A 24,109-nucleotide genomic window follows, 5' to 3' on the forward strand; every position below is an offset into this window, starting at 1 on the left:
ATATAGTAAAAGAGTGATTTTTCTTTGAAGATGTCAACTAACTAAGCAAATCTCTTTCACTGGTCCTTTGCACAAAGAAAAAAATGATTAATTGCATACCATTCTAAACCCTAACCTTTCCAAAATGTGTCCTAGTTCAATTATAAAGATATGCTTTCATCAAACTCATTATAGAGATGCATTTCTTTATTTAATGAGAAAGCTGGCACTGTTTCATAATCATTCATGGCAGTGAAACTTGTTTCTATAGCTCATGATCTCATTCTCTGGAACATAGAAATGGTCATCTAACAAGAATATCTTCCATGCAAGGTTCGCCGTACCGCACCGTACCAGCGTTTCGACCCGGGCTCGGTACCGGTACGGTATACCGCTCGGTACACTCACGTGTACCGAGTACTGTACACTGCTACAGTGTTACTGTATACTGCTACAGTGTCGGTATGGTACGGAGCGGTCCGCGTACCGTTGACCTGTCGGACCGGTACGGCAAACCTTGTTCCATGTACAACTTCTAGGCATAGCCTATATGATTATTAGGCTTTAACCATAACAAGAAGATGACACGACGAACTGATCCAGCAAAAATAACAACAGAGGCATTGCATATATGCATGGGATTCTGGTTATTAAGGTTCCAATATAAATCGGTACAAGAGACAAAGATTGGAACAGCATGAAAGCCATCTAAAGAAAATCAAGTCTTATGATCAGGTCATAGGCGAGCATTCCAATGTTTATTTTGCAGTTCAACAAACAGATTAAGACTATACTAAAGCTTCTTAGCTTCTTACCCACGTGGATCACCGTGCTGGTTGTTGATTGTAGTGACTCTTCTCTTTCTTCTTTGCAGCAGCGAGCCTAGCACTTCTTGCAGCTGCCTCGATGGCGGCAGCTTTTGCAGCAGCATCCATCTCTTTATTTGATTTCTTCTTCTTCATGGAAGCCACCTTTTTTATCCTTTCCTTCACATCAACTGCAGATGCATCTTCTTCCTCAGGCTCAGCAACCACCTCGTCCGGGCTGTTGTTATTGTTATTGAGATCGGCAGGCTGTTCCAAATATTCCTTGGTGTCCTTTGAAGATTTCTCCTTTTTGGCCTTCTTTTTCTTTGAACTTTTGATCTCCAAAGGAGCACCTGAGTTTTCCTTTTTCTCTCCACCGCCACTTTGCTCCGGTTGTTTCTTGTCTGAGCGTATTGATGGAATGAGGTCATTGTAAAACATACAATATATTGGTCGTGAACACACATACTACATAATTATTCATATGCACTAGAATGGATGTGACTAAGACTATATGGATGTGAAAGAAACGAGAACAAAATTAGAGGGCATAAACACATGTAAAATGTTTATGAATACGCATATGAATGTGTTACATATGCAGAATCACATTCATTCATAGAACTGTTTGTATCACATTATATGAAGGGAAAAAGTGATACCATTCGTCTCGTCTTGTGCAGCATTACTATCTTTGCTGGAAATGCCTAGCTCATGCAGAAGTGCATCAAGTTCTTCCATTTCCTTTTTCTTAAGCTCCTTCTTTGACAGTTGCCGTTCTGCATCTTTGGATGGTACTGAAACAGAAGCAGGTTTCTCGATAATTGGTTCAGTTGCAACGGCAACCTCAGGTTCATGTTCAGGTTCCTCCTCAACATCATCATCGCCGATATCAAGACCATCATCTTCGCTTTCACTTTCCTAAACAAATGTGCATATAATAGACAAAAAGAAATTCTGTCCAAGTCAGATAAAAATGAAAATATTCAATGTGTGCTCAACATTAGTCAAACAGACCAGCTTTCCCAGAGCTTTTCCTACTTCCCAGTACCATGATTTATATTCAAGAGTGCAAGTTGATGCACATGGCCAGATATACACAGGTAAATGCATAGCAAAAGAGAAAAGTTCCTGCAGATTTGTATAATGACTTAGATCACATTCTTAAGGTACAGAATGGGAAATTATGGACCTATTAAAAACAGAAACAGATTAAGAGACAACAAATAAATTAGAACCACCCAAAATATTGAATTTGCACATAGCTCAACCAATAGATGGATAAAAACAAAACAAAGCAGATAGTGGTCAACAGATCCAAAGAGATAAACATGAAGTCTGACAAATTGACACATATCATTGAGCAGATTGGAGACACTACATCTGACTTGCAACCTTGCACTTCTGTAAGTAACCAATGATCACCTGATCGGTAGTCTATACAGCTAAAAGAATTTTATACACAACACTAGCTATCTGCAGATGTCATAAAGACCATACTGCCACAAAACTCAAAAAAAGAAACCAACAGATGTAGTCACAACAGAAACTGGGAAAAGAAGACCAAGAACCTGAAGCTTGATCATCAATTTTCCTTTATGGTAGGAACTGTAATCAAATGCCAAGTATAAAGATGCACATGAGACAATAAATTATACCAGATTTAAAGACAGCTGCATGACCAAGAATATTAGGCTTGTTCCCAAAATTCTAACAATGAAATTTTTCACAGAATGATGAAACAAGTAGATCATCTAACATAAAACAATGATTCCAAAGTAAATACATTTGACAGATCATCACAAAATCAGCAGTTTCGGAAAAAACAAGCTCAAATACAAACTCAACAACGTTATACACAGAATTTTCATTCCTCAATATCATTCCTAAACAAAATAGGTTATACAATATATGAAACCAAAAACTGGCAAAATGCTCAGTATGCACTCTCAAAAATGCAATGTAGATTCATCTCATAAAATATATACATCTAGTTATTTTAGCTTTCAGGTTGACATCTACAATTCTAATTACTACTACATCGTATAAAGATAAACATGATACTCTTCATGTCAATTTTAACTTTTAGAACAACATAGATATTTTTACTAATATTGCATTTGCAAGTATTTATTTTTGAATGCTAGTAATCCTTTTGGAGATCTTATAATTAAATATCATTGAAATTCAACTCAAGGTTTTCAAGAAATCTACAGTCCATTTGTTTCCTTCAAAATGGATCATGTATTAAGCAGAGTTAATAGCTTTTGGTGCTACTCCATATGACACTAAGATCAGAAACATCCAAAAGACACATAATTTTGCACTAGTTTACAATAATAATTTGAACTATAGCTCTGTGATGCAACTTGTAAGCCGCAGGAATCCATAATCAACAAAGGTTTGAGAAGCACTGAGGTGCTATGGTTTCTTAATGCCTAGGTGCAAAAAACGAGGTGAAGCACAGCCCCGTACGGACACCTTCTTGAAGAAAGTCATAATTAGCGCCAAGGTATAAAATTACCTAAAGCATGAATCAGTTATTGTGATATTAGAGATACATACTACTATCATCAAAGGAATGTCAATATATCCTCCACATGAATGTCAATTACATACAAAGTTATGATTTCGTGTGACAAGGTAATTCACTAAAGAAATGCTTGTCTACTTCCATCGATATATGTAACATTAGGACATACAGAGACATCAAAGTTTCCTAGTATGTTGCAGTAACTACTCAGCTTGTAAGATCATAAAGCAAAAGAAGGCAAAAAAATAAAACCACGAGTACCAATAAATTTCCAATCTGCCTTAACACTTCAAGCAACAATAATACATTTTAAGCCTACATGAAAAAAACTGTCTAGAATACCTAAAGCTAGTATGCTAGCACTCCCAAAATTACAAGCAGTACCTAAAGGCTAGAATGCCATAATAAGAACAAAATACAAGTGCTCCCAAAAATTCCTTGCCTACATAAGCAGAACTGACTGATGTGATGATGTGACAACATAACCATTTTAAGCCACTAGCTTTCTAACTGGTAGTAACAATATGCTGAAATATCAACCATCATTTCCAACTAAAAACTATGATTTGGCTAAAAAAACATTAACCTACATGGAAGAATTAAGTAAAATAACAGTATAGCTTTACATATCAACAAAAACCCTCTACTTGAGCATGAGACTCCTTAAAGGTTATCATAATATCTGATGTCAACTAAAATATTCTCTGCTAGTGAACACAGCAAATGAGAAGTCATAATTGGCACAAAAGACTATTAATGAGACAAAAATCGATAAATAATATATGAGTGCAGTTGTTTAGATAAGGAACCAGACATCTGCATTTGAGACCCAAGGAAGAAAAATAATACAGCACCTTCACAGACAGTAATCCATTGAGAAGAGGATGCAGGAACAAAACCATATCAGCATAGTTAGTGAAATACGCACTAATCTCAGGCAAAACATACACAAAAATTAACCCGTGAAACATTCGCTATAGTAATGGGTCTTTTCCATCGAATTCAGAATACTATAATATGGATCAAAGTATTTCAATAGGTATTCATAACTCCATTAGAAATATATTGAATTATTCCAACAACATCATAATCATATATTCTGTATGAATCAAACGCACCATGAAGTTGAATAAAGTACTATAAAGGCAACACTTCAGAAATTTAATTTAAAATATAATATACAAATACTTCAACACTAATCGACCAAATAACTACCGACAGAGGAGAAAAAAAGTATACGGTACACAGACCTCCTCTACGGCTGCCACAACTTCCTTTTTGGGCTGCTGTTCCGACAAGCCCCAAACAGCCTGAGGTGGTGCCGTGGTTGCGTAGTAATCATCATCATCATCATCGACATCAGCCCAAGATTTCACCGTCAACGGCGTCGGAGCCCAAAATACCTGCTGCTCCGGCTCCCTCGCCTGGTTCTTGGGCGGACCCTTGCTCTTCGACAACTTGTCCGACTTCTTCTTCTTCTTGAGGGTCTCGAGCGCCGCGAAAACGTTGGTGCTACTAATCTGCAAGGGCCCATCGTCCCTCCTGCTTCCACCTCCGACCATATCTCCTTGTCGCGATGCCAAAACAGATCTACAGGAAACTCTCAAATCTCAGGAAAAACTCTTCCGCGCCAAATCAACGGACTCAAGATCAACACTTCGATGAACAAAATGATCGAATGCTTCGATTCCAGCAGCAACTTCCGACCAGATTTCTTACAGAAAAGAGTTATTTTTATTTGGCAGGATCAAACAGAGATAACAAAATTTAGACTTAGGGAGGAGAGAACAGGAAGAAAATTAATAAAATAATGGAATTTCGAATCTATTGGTGGGAGATCGGACGAGAAAATTGCAGATGATCGTGAGAGGGAGGATCACGGGAATCAAAGTCTAGGGTTTGGAAGCGATAAAACGTGTGCTCGAGAGAAGACGATGAGGCCGCGCGACACCGAAGGCGGAGAGAGCTTAGGGTAAACGACCAGAGTATTCAATGGCCACGATGGCGTCTATTTTTCGCTTATATGACACATCATACTCTTCCCACCCAGTTGGGTCCCACCAGAAATCCAATAATAAAACAGGTAATCATGGGCAGCCCGTCGGACCATTGAGGATTTATGTTGTCCGCGAGGTACGGCCACGGTTAGCCGACGCCATCAAGCGTGCGGCCATTGACCGAACGCCTCGCGTCAACTGACGGCCTCGGATGACCTTTACTTGCGTTGCTCCGCGGTGCACCGTCGACCATCGGGGTCTTGCGCCATACTGTAACGGACAAACTTCTAAACAAGATGTTGGATATAATGCTTATGTCTGTCCGTTGTCTTTTGGCATGTTCATGCCTTGTATAGCAGGTAGAGGGGCGGCCGAAGGCTTATAAGTCCCATTTTAGTTGGGTTGGTGGCCTCTTTAGGCTTGTAAATAAAGGTTGTGTCATGTGGACACGTTCGAGAGCTTTTTCGGTCTGTAATGGACCATTTTACCCTTTGTTGTGCAACTATTCAGAGCTTGTAAAGTCTGTTTGTAATTTGCATTGTCTATGAAGTGTTTTTCGGACATGTTTGCTTGTGGATCCCGATTGAGGCGTTCTCTTTAACCCGTTCTCTCTTTTGTTGGTCCTTAGGGACAATGGGAGGCTTCGGGGAGGCTGACCTTTGCGGACGGACGCGCGAGGGTGCCGCACGCCTTAGGCAAAACCAGCTAAGGTCGTGACATTATGGTATCAGAGCGGGACAAGCACTCATAGAAACCCTTGACATGCAAACGTGGGGGACCTAGCGGGGCTGCATTGAGGGCAGTCAGCACACGCGCGACCGTTTGAGGGAAAACGGGCATGGAGATGTAGGGAAAAGAGTCGCTCAGAGGAGCGGGCATCTAACATTGGCATTTTGAGGAATGGCCAACCCTTCGCGCAAGAGGCACCACGAGAACAGGCAAGCTTGGAAGAATTCGGAGCGCACAAAGGTTGGGATGGCTGAGTTTGAGCTACGGCTCAACGTTGACAACTATACTTGATGGTGCTCTAGGCAAGCGAGGCGCTTGGCAAGAATGAGACCATCCAAGGTGGAATGAGTTGCTCAACGACCAAAAGAGTTATGCAAAGCTCACAGAGGTGAGGGGAATTGCTAACTCGAAGAATTTGGTACTCATGCATGGGCTTGTATGCGGACGATGGAATGTTCGTGGCCATCCCAAGGCGACCGAGACTCGGCGCCATGGAGCATTGAAACTTTCTCTTCGGTAGGCGAAGGATACGTCCGTAGGAGGCTGAAATGTGCAACGAGTTCAGCATGTTGCTAGGCCTTGAGGGGTGCAGCGGTGGTTGTATTGACGTGGAGGCGCAATCTAGCAAGTGCGTCTGCAGGAGGCAGAACAATGCACAGTTTGTTCAGCAGATCGGAGTAGTCCAAGGGGATGGTGGTCTCCGAAACGAAGAGAGATGTTGCTCCAACGGGACAGTTATCCAGGAGGGATAAGTCTCGGCACTCCAGAGGGAGAATCATGTGAGACGGACTTCACATGTTGAGGAGGAGTACCTCACAAACAACAACTTCACGAAGCTCGATGGACCGAGCAAGCGGCGAGGAGTTGTCGCTTGATCTCGCTCGAGAGAATGCATTGGTGGATGCATTGCGAGATCAAGTGGGGGAGCAACCTGAAGCAACTTAAATGAAGGCACACTTAGAGTCGATATGGAGATCGGACTCAAGGGAGGGCTGACCCGTGGAATGGAGGGCGCGAGGGCCACCATCGACTCAATGCAAAAACGAGGAGCGGAGCAACTTGGGTGTAACTTGGCGAAGTACCCAAGCCGCATGAAGGGAGCCAACAGAGAAGTTGGAACATGGAGCAGAAGCACAGTGCTTTCCTTAGACAGAGGTCAAAGACATGAACTCTTGCAGAGGCAAGGGTAGGATCATGTTGTTCCATGGGTCCTTCATTCTGACGGAGCGGACTCATCTTGCATGGTGCCAAAGACGAAGGGAGCTTCTGGGCACATGCACCTTATCTCGGAGGAGCATTTGATGGAGAAACTAAGGCGACTCAATTTGCGGAGGCGAAGTTGGGTTCAGAAGGCCTTAGCACGGGGCAAGAGGACGCAGAGGCGGGTACTCTTGAAGAATATGCCACAGTGTTGCCATTTGAGTTGCTGTGAAGGAAGCAGTGCGCAGCGGAGATTGTGCTGGTAGGGGCAGAGGCCCAGGATCCAGACAATGGTGCACAAACTACAGTGGAGTCGGTGGACTTCGGGAGCTACTAGGCGACGGACTGTCCTAGAGCGGTGCTTCATCTAGGTGTGACCCAAGAGTGGGTGGATGAAGGTCGATTGCCAAACGAGCGAACAAATTCGAAGGTGGAAGGGACCCTGCGATGTATTGGCAGAGGCCACACATGGAGGGTTCACAATTCGAGTTTATTCCACATGGATTAGAATGCAATAGAGATGTCACCAGGAGGCGACATGGTGCAGCGGATCGTGGTGGAACAGTTTGTGGCAATGCGACGCACACGACATCGTTCCCGTGAGGGATGAGATCATATGGAGGTATGATCGGGAGCTACTGGGAGCTCCGCTTTGGTGAACAACACGACGGCAAGAAGGGCTATGGATTCAAGGAGTGAAGGCCATGGTACCGCAGAGGTGGGTCTTCCGGGCGTGCACCGAATTTTGCATCGGATGAAAACCTTGGTCATCAGCATATGGGGGCTGGGTTCCACCAAGGGAAAAGTTCGAATGCAAGTACCAGTGAGTTCCATGGGAGGGACTTGATCATACAGAGGTATGGTCGAAGCAGCTGGAGAGTTGGACTGCTCCAGAGCTCATATTCGCTTAAGGGAGCCCGACAAGTCAAGAGGACAAGGTCGAGTAAGCGAACGTTGCTACCAAGGAAGCTAAGGAGAACAGAATCGGTGCAAACTCTACAACGTGATGGCAGAGGCCATGCATGGGAGTTGCAGTCTGTCTTTCCATCGACCAAACAGACTGCTTGGAGAACACAGAGGTGTTGAAGCAGGGGGTCGAAAGGGGCGAGGAAGCGACGACGAGTCCAGAGGGACTTAGCTACCCAAAATCAAGCATCAGTTAGAATGGAGGTGGACTCAGAGGAGTGCCACGGAGACATCTCTACTGATTGTGAAGAAAAGGGATACAGAGGCGAGGCGACGGATAGTAGGGCCATGGGCATGGCAGCGCCGTGGTACCACAGAGGCGGGACTTCCGTGCAAGTCATTGATCCCTTGCTCTCATGGAGGGAGAGTGCTTGGTCGTGAAAGGGGCCGAGGAGGTGGAGCATGCAGAGGCAATCTCCAAGTACCGAGACAAGGCTGAAGGGCAGAGGCCAAGAAACTTCGTAAGACCGGTGTCAACAAGTTTCTCATCAAGATAGCCGTAAGTGAAGGACTTCGGGTCATGCAAGAGTGCACGACCAAGGAATGAAGCAGGCAGTACGCGGTGTTGTACCTTTGCTACTCAGTGGAGTAGGCGGCAGGGTTGATGGAGAAGACGGTACAATCCCAAAGGCGACCTCATCTATCAGAGAATTACTCCAAGTTGGGGTGAAAACTTCCCGCATTCCAGAAGTTCGATGGCATTGAGAAGGTGAATCACAGTAGCCAACTCAACGCAAGGAGTGCAAACACTTCAAGTGCTTCAGAAGTGTGAGCAAAGAGCAGGCGAAGACTAGTAACCAGCTCGATGCATGAAGTACAACCTCGAGGAGGCGGGCGAAGTCAAAGTAACCTTTGCCTTCTCAACTCTTAAGAGAATGGGCGAAACCGAGTACCCCAGTTCTCTTATCTATCCAGCAGAGGAGCTCTGCACAAGTTCAAAGACTCTTCGAAGATAATGGAAGACAATAGTTGTCAAATCCTCACCAACGGTGATCAGTGCTACTGAGAGTAGATCGTCCGCTTCATTTCCCAACGAAATGCCAATCGAAAGCGGAAGTGATGTGAACCTACTTGGATGTGACAACTAACTGAAAGAAGAGTCAATGAGCAAATTTTGTGGAGGAAGGACCCAAAACTTCAGAAGTTTGCGAGGCGATGCTCGTTAAAGCTCCAACAAGCATCCACCCAGTTCAAGCAGCATGTGGAAATTTTGAGAGACTGGCGCAGAAAAGATGGTCTTTTCCTTCATTTGGTGGATCCGCAAGAATCGACAAGGATCAACACAACTCAGCCAAACCCCCCAACAGAGTCAGAGTCATTGGTGAGTTGTAGCAGCATGGCGGATTAAAGGGTCGACTACTCAAAAACAGCAGCGTAGAGCAGCTGGGAGCCAGGAGGCGCATTGCAGCTGGAGCGGAAGATTGAAGACTCAGCAAAGGCGAAGAGTTGCAGTGTTCACAAAGGCTTCGACGAGGACGTCGAAGGGATAAGTGAGGGAGAATGTAACGGACAAACTTCTAAACAAGATGTTGGATATAATGCTTATGTCTGTCCGTTGTCTTTTGGCATGTTCATGCCTTGTATAGCAGGTAGAGGGGCGGCCGAAGGCTTATAAGTCCCATTTTAGTTGGGTTGGTGGCCTCTTTAGGCTTGTAAATAAAGGTTGTGTCATGTGGACACGTTCGAGAGCTTTTTCGGTCTGTAATGGACCATTTTACCCTTTGTTGTGCAACTATTCAGAGCTTGTAAAGTCTGTTTGTAATTTGCATTGTCTATGAAGTGTTTTTCGGACATGTTTGCTTGTGGATCCCGATTGAGGCGTTCTCTTTAACCCGTTCTCTTTTTGTTGGTCCTTAGGGACAATGGGAGGCTTCGGGGAGGCTGACCTTTACGGACGGACGCGCGAGGGTGCCGCACGCCTTAGGCAAAACCAGCTAAGGTCGTGACAATACGGTGACCAACGATGTCCCTGGCGTGGGACCCACACTTGCCTCTGATCACAAGACAGGTAACTGAGTCGCGTCCGCACTCGCTTTCGATGACACATTTGATCGACGCTTCTTTTGCCTGACTGGTGATACTGACAATTTAATTCTCTGTACTATAGTATAGGTCTCTATCATCGAGGGTATGTTTACTAAGGTGTTATATATACACAAATACATACACACACACATATATATATATATATATATATATATATATATATATATATATATATATATATATATATATATATATGTGTGTGTGTGTGTGTGTGTGTGTGTGTGTGTGTTAGAACACATGAACTTGCTCTGGAATGTGTTACAAAGTCATATGCTTAATGTTACTCGATAATGTCACGTAATATAACATATACGTTTAGTAAAATACTTTACTATACCATAGACTTTATGAAGTTCTTGTAGCAGTTTTATTGAACATTATGTAACTATCATAGTTGTTGCCATCATTATTATCTATCATCACTATTTTATTATCAGAGCACCACCAATTGTCTTCTATCACAATCACATTTATTATCATTATCACTATGCAAGCAGTCATCATCCCCTTCACATTTAATGTAGCAACTACTTAGTGACCTACTTCCACTATCTCATTCATCACCATGTTATACTAGTGTTGTGATTATTATTTTCATACAATTGCTACTATTGTTTTTTTTATATAATTGTCAGCACTGTCATCGCTATTTTTATAGCACTAATATCACCATTATTGCCACAATGAGAAAAAAATAAAATAAAATTCTACTCATTATTTAAATAAATATATGTTCGTGTACACCAACCAAAATAATGAAAATTATAAAAATGAAAATTGGTGAAGAAATCTCAAAAAAGTTACTCTAAATGTATACGTACGCTGTGTTTGCTTGCATCAGCATCAGCATCAGCATCAGCATCAATCTTGCCGGTGGTAGCCCGTTCGCGCTCACACACTACAATCACCTTTGAGGGCCATCAAGCTCAGACCTGCTAAAGGTTACCTTAGGGCATATATATATTATTCTGTATAGAAATGAAGATCCACCTGATACAGCATTTCTATCTCATTTGGCAGGCTTCTTTATATAGACATGCACAGCACAAGAAACCCCAGGGCAACTCATCAAATGGGAGGTGGTAGAATCAGGATCAAAGGCCACAGATCCTTCAATACACATGTATATCTTGAGGCTTGCACAGACTTTTCACTCCCAAACCGTTGTCTGGAAATCATGGTTCGTCGGAAACACAAGACATCTACAGCATCTCCAGAACTGGGTCTATTACACCAACCCCCAGTTTCCCGTGATGTGAATTCCTGAGCTTCTGCTTGAGGTTGTAGTGTCTCCCACCTCGGTTTTGCAGAGGGGACAAAGTGCATTTATCTTAAGCCACTTATCGACGCACTCCTTGTGGAAGAAATGGGTGCATGGAAGCTCACGGAGCTCCTCACTGTCCACATACTTTGCGAGGCAAATGCAACAAACCTGCAGCAATCATGCACATGCAAGGTTAGGTATTTGGCCTACAAAAAATAAATCAACATATTACCAAAAATTAAACCGAAGTATTGTGATCTACCAACAGCCTTTAAATCCTAGGGCATATCCACATCATCTTTGTTTAATTATAATTATTTCTGTCACACTATAACCAAAAGATTCTGTGGTTACATCCCGTGAATCTCATATGAATGTAGAAAGGTGTATTTCAAACATTCTTTATATGGTTTAACCAATCTATATTTATGGTTTGACCAAACACTGATAAGGGAACCATAAGCATGGTACCACTTGATATATCATTTTTTAATTATTCCGTTTTTAGTAAGATCAAGTAAAACGGATTGATCTCTCACTCAGTATCTTGGTATCATTAAGAGCCAATCAGTTGCTGAAACTTGGTATCAAATAAGTATTAAAACCTTAATCCTCTCTAAGGTTTCAAATACAGGTCAAACCAATAAGTACAAATCAATATTTATTTGTCCGACGAAGGACTGATATTGGGCAATACATGTTGGTATTTTATTTATCCTTTTCATGATACCGAATAGTACAGATCCATATACCAGTCAGTATATTATCATGGCATCTTGACTAGTGTTTAAAATCTTGATTCTCTCTATTCTAGAATGGCATAATTATATATTTGTTTCACGAATAAAACTAAAAGATGGACATAGAGAACAAATTTATTTAAAAAACCAAATCTGGCTTCCAAGTGGAGAGACATGGGACTTAAAAGATCTGATTTGGTCTCTTAGTTAAAGAGAACTAAATCTTGCTTCAAAGTGACTTCTGCTGCAATAACATATCTAATACACATCAACGGTCAGCCATATACAAAACGGTTTCTAAGATGCCATCATATATAAGTAAAATCTTTAACCTTGTTCAACTATATTTACAAAAAATTATCTCAAATGAAGAAATATGTATGATGTGTTTGTAACAACTTCAATGTGGTGAACAGGTTCTCCAGTGCAAAATTTTTTAACATGATGAAATTATGAGCAATATAGAAATATGTCGCAACATGTTTGCAACAATTTCAAAATGGACAGGTTTTCCAGTACAAAATTTTGTAACATGTTGTAACTTGATAAAATAAATACAGAAAGAGGACAAAAGAGAGCTACTCCTACTGCTTTGGAAAGTCGGCTTACTAATGATCTTTTTAGTTAATTTTTACATGACTTGTGCTATTGTCATAGGTATATGGATAATAACGGCCAAGTGCAAGAAGCTATGGTCACTAGGGGTCTGGATAAATTGAACGCTATTCTACCTCCACATTGCAGAGATTTCTCCACGTACGATAGGCAACCTCCATGTGGAAAGAATGTTTCAGCAATCTGAACTCCTTGCAATAAAGCAACCTTATAACCAGACCAAGCCTTGCACTCAAACAGTACTAAATTATTGGTAATAAACCTAACATGAGTTTGGGTAACTTGAAAGACTAATTAATGATCTTCCTAGTAAGTGCTACTGACTTTTTAGCAGATGCATCCAGAATATGAACGTCAACAGAAGTGAAAAAAAAACTTACAGCATCTTCGGCAGAAACAATTCGCTCCTTATCAGTCCCAGCAGCCAATATCCCACCAATGCCTTGATTATCCAAGTTAATTTCTTTGTCGCCTCTATTTTTCCTCCTCTTTGTTTTGAACTTGTAAGTTGGCAATGCGTTAATTGATTCTTGGGTAGCACCTCTACCATGATTAATATCCTCTCTAAAGCCCATGATTGATATAATGCAAGGCAAGCAGCAACAGATTATTGCACATAGAATGAAAGGCAAAGCATACCCAATACAGCTAAATGCAAGGAACACGATGCATAACCTGGGAAAATGATCAAGTAGAACACGTCAACCGCCAATAGATTCAAAATCAATAAAGAAATAATGGATTCTGGATGCATACCGGTACAGGTTAGGGGCATCATGAGAAGAAGAGTGCCCACCAAACACCCACACATTCCCAACAACAAACCACACAGCAAAAAAGAAATCCAATGCCATCTTAAAATGGTCAACTAGAGAATGTATCCTGCAAACCAGGGTAAAGATTAAAGATAAACAACAGTAGGTAGTTTATACAAAAGGTACTGAAACATCTACACATTAATCTGTGTGGATGGTTAAATTCTTTTTTTCTGCATCAAGAACTGTTATAATCTGAAAGCTAAAACTTAGAATCCAATGACATTTTTCATTCTTTTAAACAAATTTTGTTAAGATCACAGTCTATATGTGATAGTTTCTGAGAAGTTGAAAGTCATTGTCATGAATTGAAGAGTCTTACTGTATTTACAGGGATGTAAAGGGAAACAACCGAAACTATATATTTATATGGTCAATTGCATTTATTTTCCCAACATCAAGAATGTATCATATTAAATGTAGATCAGCAAACTAAGTTAGATTAGTTCATTAGAAGCCAACAGACAAATTTGGTACCAATACACTTCAGTTTCCTAAATCAACCAAAATTCTACCAATAAAATGTTAAAAAAAAAATGGAATCCCATGTTATGGAACTCCAATATCCCCACCCAAATAACAACAATCAAGAAGTCAATTGTCACAAATGTAAGAGTACAATATAAAACAAAGTCAGAGTCCATGAACAATTATTCTAATAAATGTAAGGAAACCTAAATAAAAACTGAAAATGAAGGGACACATATATTCAAGTTGTTGAATCTTTTGCATAAAGAACTACCATTGATTAGCATGTAAAAGCCAAAAAATAATACAAAAAATAAAGTAAGAATAGATAACAAAATGAATACCAATAACTAAACAAAGAAAGGGATTTATTCAATGTACTAAGTAGTCACAATTACCTTTGGCTAGTTACTGTAGTTTGCCTTGTCTCTGGCACTGAATTGTGGCCATTTTCTTGCTCTGGATCTTGAGTGACAGAGATATCAGCATAAGCACTAGATTCTGGAGGGCTGTTACGCGTAGTACCCTGACCATAAAGTGCTGGTTCTTGCTCAGAGATCAGACTATTGCGATGAATATAACGCCAATAAAGATGAGGAAGTGTAGCACAACAGCCTGTTGTGTAACCTATGATCCATGCAAATAATGGAGTTCGGGGACGTTCATGTCTTGACAAGGAGAGCACAATGATAGCTGCTATAATTTGACTCACATTAACAACAAGCTCAACTGAAATCCACAAACCAGAGTTCAAAGGACTTCTATTTCGACGGCCATAATTATCAGCTCTCCTTGGCAAAGAAAAATTTATTGAATTGGAAATATTTGGTGATGTTGGAGTTAATTGAGAAACAGGAGCCAAAGTGCTTGTCGAAGGTCTATCTTCATTATATGCTCCATCTGAGTCACCATGGTCATTTCGAGCAGAGACGGAAGCTGAAGCATCATTGCGCTGTGATATATCAATCACATGTTCATGTCCATTCAAATTAGCTGCTCGATCCATCAGCAAAGAATGTCTATCAGCTTGAACCCTGCAGTTTAGTTCCTGAAGTGGAACAGCCATAAACATCCAAAAATAGGAGAGAAAGAGAAAGTAGGAACAGGCCACAACTGAATTTCTAAGATTCTTCCTGTGAACAGCTAGAATTTCATTATGATCAGCTTGGTGTAGATTCTTACCAAGTTAAGAACTTCTGGTCCTAACTACAGCTTTAAAAAGTCCTCAGTGCTTTAATGTTTGAATATACAATCGAACAATCACTTTTAACCAAAGTAAATGCCTAAACACAATTATTTGTACTCTTCTATTTCAAACCGTAGTTTAGTGAGATGCAATGAACCTGCAAATCGACATAGATGCTCAGATACCAAATCCTGATGTTTGAATTTTACTCTATGGAACAATGAAGCAAAAGTTGCAAGCTCATAGAGTTCTCATGCCAGACGAACCTGATGTTAATTCAAAATCATGCAAGTCTCCTTAGAGATAACCATGGTAACAATACACTATATGCAAAAAGGAAGAGATCACAATTGAATAACACTGTGGATTTAAGCTAACAGTTACAGATAGACATTTACTTCGATCAATCTCCCCTGCCTATTCAAAGGAATAAAAGCCTTTGGCTGGCTGGAAGCAGGAACTTAAACAAGCATTTCACCTTATTATAAAATAATTCGTGGAATGGGGGAAAATCTTCAGCATGGAGCTAAGGATCCACCACCATCCAGTATTAGAGATGGGAAATTTGCCATCTTAACGATTACTCACGACCCCGTTAATGCTCATAATATCCACTAATCAATGGCATGGAACAATACCAAAGCTCAAACTCCGACCAAATTTAACAGTCTAACCATATCTCTATCTCCACAAAGACTCCACAATGAAGAAATCTAACAACTAACTGAGAAATTGCCAAATATTAACCAAGATCCAGGTCGCCTTCCCAGAGAACTACCCTATCACAACATCGACGCAAAAGCCTTCCCATGGTTCTCGATTTTGTACAGAAAAAAAATCATAAAAAAAATTCACAAGAAATCCACCGAAAGATACAACGACGTCGAATCGGATCGCAGGGAAGAAGTAAACCCCGAAATTAGAAGGGGTCTCTTGAATTCAAGGCAAGGTAAGCTGAGAGACAGATCGAACTACTTACCCGAATCCCACTCGCTGCTCGGTCTCGGTCTCCCCCATCGTTCAAACCGCTCTCGCCTTGGAATGATCGGCTTTCGCGACAAGAATGCGAAGGAGAAAGGTTGGAATTTTGGCTGCTTTAATTATATTTTACTATCTGCAGTCGTTGATGCTGTCCGTAGATTGCAAGTTTCCGCACGCCTTCTCAGGCCGTCTGATCGGTGAGGGCCTGAGGCGATCAACGGATCATGATGATCGAGCGTCGTCGAGGATGACTGGGACGAGACGAACGGATCGAACGGCTGTGATCGAGGGATCGATGAGGCCGCGTCCGTTTGACCGCGATCGTCTCACCTGTTGCTGACGCAGACATCATGACTGATGACATGGACGGTTCGATCTTGATCGTACGGACAGTAGCTTGCCAACACACAGTCTATCATCCATCGAAATTATTCAAATATTTATCAATATAATATCTGACATGCGTTGCACATGCAAACGTAATGATACTTCAGCCTTATGGACGGTCGAATCGACCTGGATAAGTTTCAGGGTGGTACCATCTCTCACAGATGGTTTGCCACATCACACCTGGAAAGTACTATGACGGATTCGACCGATCTCTGGGATTCTTTCTCTACGTGTGACAGCTACATCCAAGTCCCCGTTTTCCACACGTCTTCGTTGGTTCAGCTGTCCACCTCATCATCTCTGCAGGGATGACGCCCGGGTGTAGTCGACGGCCAGGTTGTCGAGAGAAGGAATCGAAGACCCACGCATGCTCAACCAAAACCCTTTCGCTTTCGGACAGGAGGAAAGAGACAAGCAGAGATATCGATAAGATAGAGTGAAGGAGAAAGGAAAGCCTTTGATCACATTATATCTGTGAAGAGCCCCTTCGTCTCTCGTCTCTCTCTCTCTCTCTCTCTCCCTATTTGGCTGCTTTGGAGTTAAGATGGACGCGCCGAGCGCGCAGGAGATGTCGTACATGGAGCACGTCCAGAGACGCCACGAGGAGAAGGGCTTCCTCTACGCCTGGTATCATCACAGTCTCATCTCCATTCCATATGATATACATCAAGTGACTGCAGATTGAGGTTGGAAGGATGGTTTCTTGACTTCTTGTGGCTTCTTGATCCATTTTGTGGCAGTTTATTCGCCTTCTGTTGCTGCTTCTGCTGCTTTGAGGCCTGCGAGTGCTGCCTCGAGTGCCTCTGCTGCTGCTTCTGATCAGTACCGATCATGTCGATCGGGCATGATACGTAGTAGTATGTTGAATAAAGCTGTTTGATATGCTACTTGTGAACTCTTCTCGAGTTCCTTACATGTTTGTATCGTGATTTGTGTATCTGTAAGTGGGTACTGTTGGATTTGTTTGGTAGCACGATCGTTGTTGCTTGATGGTTCATCAGATGTTAATCTTACAAGTTGGTCTCATGTTGATGAACTTGAGAGTTAGCACTTGCAGTGGGTGCTTCCATTTTCCACCTTGAGATTTCTCCTACTTGTTGGGTAGGTAAGCTTTATCTCTAATAATGAAGAAGACAGATATGGTCTTGATGAATACAAGACTCTAAGTAGACATCAACATCAACTTTCTCTGTCTTCTTTTCCCTCGAAAAGATAGGTTGGAACATTAAACCTTAATCCCAATGACCAAGGAAACCAAGTAAACATTCTAAAAGACCTGAGATGAAACCGAGCAGTTCTTCCATCTGGTTGCTGAACAAAGAGAAAACACATAGAAAAAACAGGAGTAGGCAGATTTCCCCATCAATACATCCTATATTGAACATCTTTATCAGCCCTTAAAGCCAAGTCTCACAATCTTACCACACCAGGGTGTTCAGAAGAAAGTGAGAGGATGTAGTCTTAATCCTTGCGATTCTTTACCAGGGATATGTCATGCCAAAATAAGAGTGCATTCTTCCTTCTATCATTGATTTCTTTATATGTTCGTATTAATACCTGAATAAAAAAAATTCGTAAACATTTTCTCCATAACGAGATTTTTCTCCAATATTTTTAGTTTTTTTTTCTTTCCACAAGTCTAATTATATGTTCTCTATTTCTGTTTATTTGATATTTTAATGATCTATAATTTTTAGAAATATCATTTGATACAAAATTTATTTATCCTCGAAAATAATTAAAAGTGGGAAGGTATGATGAGATCAAACCCAAGCCATACAAACATCAATCCAAAATAGTAGTTCGAAAAATATTTCAACTATACACCTAAAACGATAAGACAAGGATTCAATTATTGATCGTTTACTAAAATTATTTTATCTTTATCGATTATTAACTCAAGTGTCACTATATCAATCTTGATCTTCATATAAGTTAGTCGTGTTACAAGTGCTCGAACCCCCTCAATAATCGAGCGAGCATTTATGGACTCCCTATTCGATCACATCAAATTTCTTATTTATACAATTTTAAATCAAGGCAAATTGATTTAGGCATCACCGATATCATCATGTATAATCGTAGATGTTCAAAATGCCGATGTAAAAAAAATCAAAATATATAAGTAATGAATAAACAACATCCAATATTTTTGGAAGAAATAAGCACATATGAAGCCATTTCATAATGAGCTTAAATTAGCAGAAGAAATAATATGAAACAACTCAGCAAGCAAAAATCTTTAAAGAAGGATTAATATGCAAATGATACATAATAAACGCATAAAAATGCATCAATTTCTCTCGGCCCTTAAAAGCAACAGAAGACCTTAAATGAAAAAATACCCCCAAATAATGGTTTTTATGAAAAATGTTCCTCCGCCCACCTCTCAATCCTGGTTGAAATCGTGACTAAAGTCGCTTTCCGAATGGTATTCTTTCCTAGGTACACATTTAATGACTTCAACTTATACCTAAGCTATGAAGTCGCGACTTAAATCGCTGTCCAGAGTACCCCTATTCTCTACCGGTTTTCGGCCTCCCGGTATCTCAAGTCGTGTGTTAAATCGCGTGACTGGTTTAATCACCTAATAGCCAACAAACACCACAGATAAAACAGGCTTCTCAAATTGATAATTGCTTAAGTGCCCTTCACGCGAGGCATTTTTACACATATACCCATGACGAGGGAGATGTGTGTAAATATACATAGATCCCTTTTCTTTGCGTCTTTGCCCTAAGCCCCCTTCTCTTTTGTACCTATTCCAAATCCCCCCCACCGCCGCCGCTCCAGCCGGATCTACGCCGTATCCAGGTTCCTCTCCTCCTCTCTGTCCATGCATCTCTTTATGTCGTCCCCTGAATAACTAATCGATTTAGTCTTCAAGATTGCACTAATTCTTTCTTGATTCCGGCCCACGCTGTTCGTGAGTCCGAATTCGCCTAGATGATGCCCACCATGAAGTTGATTAGTTGTAAGAATATGGAAATTTTGCTTCTTTTTTATTTACTATGTCTTTATCAGGCCTGAAACGGGTCCTGGAACGGACTTCGAGCAATAGGAAGCAGTCAGAAAAAGAGAACATGCTTCTTTTTGCTTGATTTTTATCAGGGCTGAAAGCATAGGAGGATGATGTCACATTCGGAATCTTTATGGTGGAGGATTCCATTAGTGACTCTGATACGGAGTTATTCGTAGCTTGGAGAAGGCCATATTATTGAACATTGGAAAAAGTGTTTTTATTGTTCTTTTCATAAGTTTACAGTCACGAGCAAATCTTCAGAGTCGCATCTCCTATCGTATTGCCTAACGAATTGAAATGACTTTGACTATGGATCCTGCACCATAGTGTCTTTGTTTAGGTAATCTCAGTTCTATGGTAGATGGGAACTTGATATAAAGATCCTTGGTTCGTCTATATTGCCCTCAGGTGATAGATTTGTTTTTGTTGGAGCTGCAACTAAATTGTACATTAAGTTTTACATTCTTCTGCATGGTTACCCTGATGTCCTGAGCTTATTGTGGAGGCACTTTGTGCAATGTTGGTTGTGCTTCATTGTAACATTAACTATGTATTACACAAGTAGGCTTTGTATGTGATTCACTAGGTTATTTTGGGCCACAGATTATATGTTTTGTGCATATACTGCTTCAATTTGCATTACTCTGGTTGAACATTTTCTTATTGTTCATTTGTAGGCAGTTAGAGCACACCATGGAGGGGCGGGGAATTGTGGCCATTTGCCAATATGGTGGTGAATTTGTTACCAACAGTGATGGGTCTCTTTCATATTCTGGAGGAGAAGCTCATGCGCTTGAAGTAGGTCATGACATACTCTTTGATGATTTGAAGTCGGAACTTACTAGTATGTTTAATGTTGATGTCAGTGGTATGTCCATCAAATATTTTCTTCCGAGCAACAAAAGAACACTTATCACAATATCTAGTGACAAGGATTTACAACGGATGGTTGATTTTACTTCTAATGCTTTGACCACTGAGGTCTATATTATAAACAAGGTTGATAACAGGTATTTTGTTCTATAAATTTGCTAAAAAGAATCTCATTTGGATAATTGGTAGCACTTAAATGCAATCTGAACTCACTTAACAAATATGCCCTTGTAGGATAACTCGGAGCACTGTTGCTGATTCTGGAATCTCAAACATTGGCACAGCTGAAAACGCTCGCAGTGGGAGACGAAGAAGGTTAAATTCTACTAACAGGTACTTGCTCATGGCTAATTTAGTTATAACATGCACTCTGTATGTAGTAGATAATTAAGAAGTTCTGTTTCTCTAGGGTGACTAGAGCTAGAGTAAGCGCTGTTGATTCTGATACCCCAAATGCCATCACCAATGTTGCTGGAGACAATGTATATAATTTCCAAGAAAAGAGGCTATTTGTGACTGAAAATGATGATAACAGGTAATCCTATGATGTCTAATTTGATATGGATATCCATGAACTGCAAAATAATTCTTTGTAATTCTTTTGAGGTTGACTATTTAATACATAGGAATTTTTTTCTTTCTTGCCCCATGTAGTGCCTGCAAATTCATAATCATCTGGTGTTGTACATTAGAGAAGATATTAAAAAAAGGCTAAAATTTTGTGTTTGAAGCATTTATAATACACCAATTGTTTATTTTATTCATCAACCCCTTAATCTGATTTCAGAGTTCTATCTTTATCTCTTGTTCACTTTGTTTGCTAAGAATGCCAAAGAACTTATCGACCGGAAACTGCAATAAGAGATTTCTTAATTGGCTATCGTATACCTTTATGATGTTCCCCAAATTTTCTGCTCTTTACTGCCATTGAGATGATCCACTGCAAGTCCTAATTGTGTTTATTTTTTTCCTCTTTTTTTGTGACAATAATCTAGAATGATTTCTGATGGCTTTGTTATGCCAATCACCGCCTCATCTGCTGCTCCAGACAATGCCAGACAAAGGATAATTACTGCCGACAACATCGATGAAAGGTATTGGCTCCATAAATGTTTCTTTTATTATGGAGTAGAGCTATATGAAAAATCATAGCTATAACTGATAAAACATCATTTGTAGGGCAAGCGGGAGTATATTGGTTGATCCAAGCACTCCTCTCTTTGCATCTCTGGTCACTCCGGATGATGTTGTACCTGTTATTTCTAACTCTTCTTGGGCCAGTATTATTACTGGTGTGGGGCAAGAATTTGATAATGTCAAGGATTTCCGGTCTCAATTATGTAAGTATGCAATCGGTAGAGGTTTTATATACAAATTTGTTAAGAATGACACAACTCGAGTGACTGTGACATGCAACGAAGAAACTTGTCCATGGCGTATACATGCATCTGAGACATCTGGCAAGCAGAAGTTTGTGATTAAAAAAATGAATAATGTTCATACCTGTGGTGGAGGAAATGGCAAAGATGGTCAACGGAAGGCAACAAGGCAATGGCTCACCAGCATTATCAAAGAAAAATTACATGTTAGCCCACAGTGCAAGCCCAAAGAACTCGCAAGGGAAATTTATGAAGATTTTGGTGTGGCTTTATCCTATTCACAAGTGTGGCGAGGACGGGAAGTAGCCCAAAAGGAGCTTTATGATTCAATGAAAGAGACGTACAGCCAATTGCCTTGGTTTGTTGAAAAAATACTAGAAACCAACCCTGGCAGTGTTGCCTTGTTATCCACATCAGTTGATTCAAAGTTTCGTCGTTTTTTTGTGTCATTTCATGCTTCCCTTCATGGTTTCGAGCATGGCTGTCGGCCTCTTTTATTTCTTGATAAGATTCCTCTGAAGGTAACTAATCAATTTAAGTTATTGGTTGCTGCTTCGGTCGACGGAAATGATTCTGTCTTTCCAGTTGCCTTTGCTGTAGTAGAGGATGAGAACTATGACAGTTGGCTTTGGTTTCTGATGCAGTTGAAATATGCTGTAACAGCGACTCGAACAATCACCTTTGTGTCAAATAGGCAGAAGGGCTTGGATGGGGCAGTGCCTCAAGCGTTTGTGGATAGCCATCACAGTTATAGTTTGCATCACCTCATAGAGGATTTTAAGAATGAATTGAGGAAGGGACCATGGTCATCACAGGTAAAAGATGCAATGATTAGTGATTTTACTCGTGCTGCCCAAGCCTGCACTATGGAGGAATTTAATGTATCTGTTGAGAGCATAAGAAATTTTTCAGCAGAAGCTGCCGAGTGGGTTATGGCAAGTAAACCTGAAAACTGGTCAGATGCCATTTTCAAGGGCTCAAGATATGATCATTTCTCAACAAACATTGTTGACTCATTGAGTAACTGGATACCTGCAAAGAAGGAACCATCAGTGGTTCAGATGATTGATGCAATAAGAGACAAGTTAGCGGAGGTCATGGAAGAAAGGCGTGGATCATGCAATGCATGGGTGGGTACTTTAACACCGGCTATGGAACAAAAGTTGCAAACAGAGATGTCAAAGGCCCGGAAGCTTAATGTCTTATGCTCCTCGGATACTGTGTTTGAGGTACGTGGCAATACAATTTCTGTTGTCAACATTGGGAGCTGGGAGTGCACTTGCAGGAGGTGGCAGATTTCTGGTCTTCCCTGTGTGCATGCTATTGCAGTCTTCAATCGGATCAATAGATCAGCTGATGATTATTGCTCAAGATACTTCAGAATTGAATTCTACCAGTCGGCCTATTCGGCACTTATCCACCTGATACCTGATGTTGGAAGCATAGATTTCTATTCTGGTGTAAGTTCATACCCTCCTGCACGTCGTCCACCAGGAAGACCAAGGAGAAAACGATTTAATCACAACAAGACAAGTACGGTGGTCCGTCTCTGCAGCAGGTGCAAAGCAGCGGGTCACAACAAGGCAACTTGTGAAGCTTTTCTCTAAAGTTTGTGTTATTCATGTCCCCTGTGTATATCAGGTACCAAGTTATTGCACATGGATGTGCCCTTTTCGGCACAAATATTTACTGATTAATTGTAGGCCTTCCATGTAGATCCTACTAAGGTGTCAGAATTTCTCTGTCATTGCTATTAACCTGCATTATATATGCAGATAATGATCTTGTGTATGGTTAGTGAAGATGATCAACTTACAAATAATAACATAAGCTTTTCTATTAACTAGCATTTGTAAGGATGATTTTTTTGCATATACAAAGCTAGGATAATGTTAATTTGTCAGAATATAACAAACTGAACTGTGGTAAGTGATCCTGGAAACTGGTTGTCTGCCCCTTATGAGAAAAAGAAAATGATTAGCATAAGGAGGGAAGAAAGAGTTCATGTGTTAGTGTGGCACAAACAATCTATCTTTTGCAATTTTCTGGTCAACTCATGATGATAAATGATTGGTGTCACCTTGCAAAGAAAAGTAACTAGTTGTATAGATAACTGGTCC

General features: G+C 40.7%; 3 protein-coding genes and 1 long non-coding RNA gene across 10 annotated transcripts; 2 read left to right on the top strand and 2 right to left on the bottom strand.

The window, feature by feature from the left end:
• Nucleotides 1-574: 574 nt before the first annotated feature.
• Nucleotides 575-5,321, bottom strand: LOC135678559 (uncharacterized). 2 transcript variants are annotated; one of them, XM_065191498.1, is made up of 4 exons: nt 4,569-5,321; nt 1,803-1,916; nt 1,448-1,706; nt 575-1,189 (listed from the first exon to the last, which is right to left on the bottom strand). In XM_065191498.1, exons 1-4 carry the CDS (start codon nt 4,878-4,880, stop codon nt 804-806), a joined length of 1,071 nt encoding a protein of 356 aa, XP_065047570.1. In that variant the 5' UTR covers nt 4,881-5,321; the 3' UTR covers nt 575-803. The 2 variants fall into 2 exon arrangements, with proteins under 2 accessions (XP_065047570.1, XP_065047571.1); XM_065191499.1 differs by lacking the exon at nt 1,803-1,916 and having other exon boundaries at nt 4,569-5,316.
• Nucleotides 5,322-10,951: 5,630 nt separating this feature from the next.
• LOC135678560 (E3 ubiquitin-protein ligase At1g63170-like) lies at nt 10,952-16,463 on the bottom strand. 3 transcript variants are annotated; one of them, XM_065191503.1, is made up of 6 exons: nt 16,324-16,441; nt 14,557-15,192; nt 13,632-13,757; nt 13,256-13,550; nt 12,992-13,058; nt 11,515-11,688 (listed from the first exon to the last, which is right to left on the bottom strand). In XM_065191503.1, the coding sequence occupies exons 1-6, from the start codon at nt 16,359-16,361 to the stop codon at nt 11,651-11,653; spliced, it is 1,200 nt and encodes a 399-aa protein (XP_065047575.1). In that variant the 5' UTR covers nt 16,362-16,441; the 3' UTR covers nt 11,515-11,650. The 3 variants fall into 3 exon arrangements, with proteins under 3 accessions (XP_065047574.1, XP_065047573.1, XP_065047575.1); XM_065191502.1 differs by lacking the exon at nt 12,992-13,058 and having other exon boundaries at nt 10,952-11,688; nt 14,557-15,206; nt 16,324-16,463; XM_065191501.1 differs by lacking the exon at nt 12,992-13,058 and having other exon boundaries at nt 10,952-11,688; nt 16,324-16,438.
• Nucleotides 16,464-17,174: 711 nt separating this feature from the next.
• On the top strand, nt 17,175-17,712 carry LOC135678561 (uncharacterized). Its single transcript, XR_010515005.1, has 2 exons — nt 17,175-17,342; nt 17,456-17,712. It is a non-coding gene; the product is annotated as an uncharacterized LOC135678561 (long non-coding RNA).
• A 1,701-nt stretch (nt 17,713-19,413) lies between these two features.
• LOC135582893 (uncharacterized) lies at nt 19,414-23,832 on the top strand. 4 transcript variants are annotated; one of them, XM_065191506.1, is made up of 7 exons: nt 19,414-19,529; nt 20,415-20,535; nt 20,604-20,747; nt 20,845-20,943; nt 21,020-21,145; nt 21,606-21,704; nt 21,790-23,832. In XM_065191506.1, the coding sequence occupies exons 2-7, from the start codon at nt 20,465-20,467 to the stop codon at nt 23,594-23,596; spliced, it is 2,346 nt and encodes a 781-aa protein (XP_065047578.1). In that variant the 5' UTR covers nt 19,414-19,529; nt 20,415-20,464; the 3' UTR covers nt 23,597-23,832. The 4 variants fall into 4 exon arrangements, with proteins under 4 accessions (XP_065047578.1, XP_065047576.1, XP_065047577.1 ...); XM_065191507.1 differs by having other exon boundaries at nt 19,515-19,529; nt 20,419-20,535; XM_065191504.1 differs by having other exon boundaries at nt 20,415-20,747.
• Nucleotides 23,833-24,109: the final 277 nt, after the last annotated feature.

This window comes from Musa acuminata, chromosome BXJ1-7 (assembly GCF_036884655.1).
Source record: "Musa acuminata AAA Group cultivar baxijiao chromosome BXJ1-7, Cavendish_Baxijiao_AAA, whole genome shotgun sequence".
Classification (NCBI taxonomy): domain Eukaryota; kingdom Viridiplantae; phylum Streptophyta; class Magnoliopsida; order Zingiberales; family Musaceae; genus Musa; species Musa acuminata.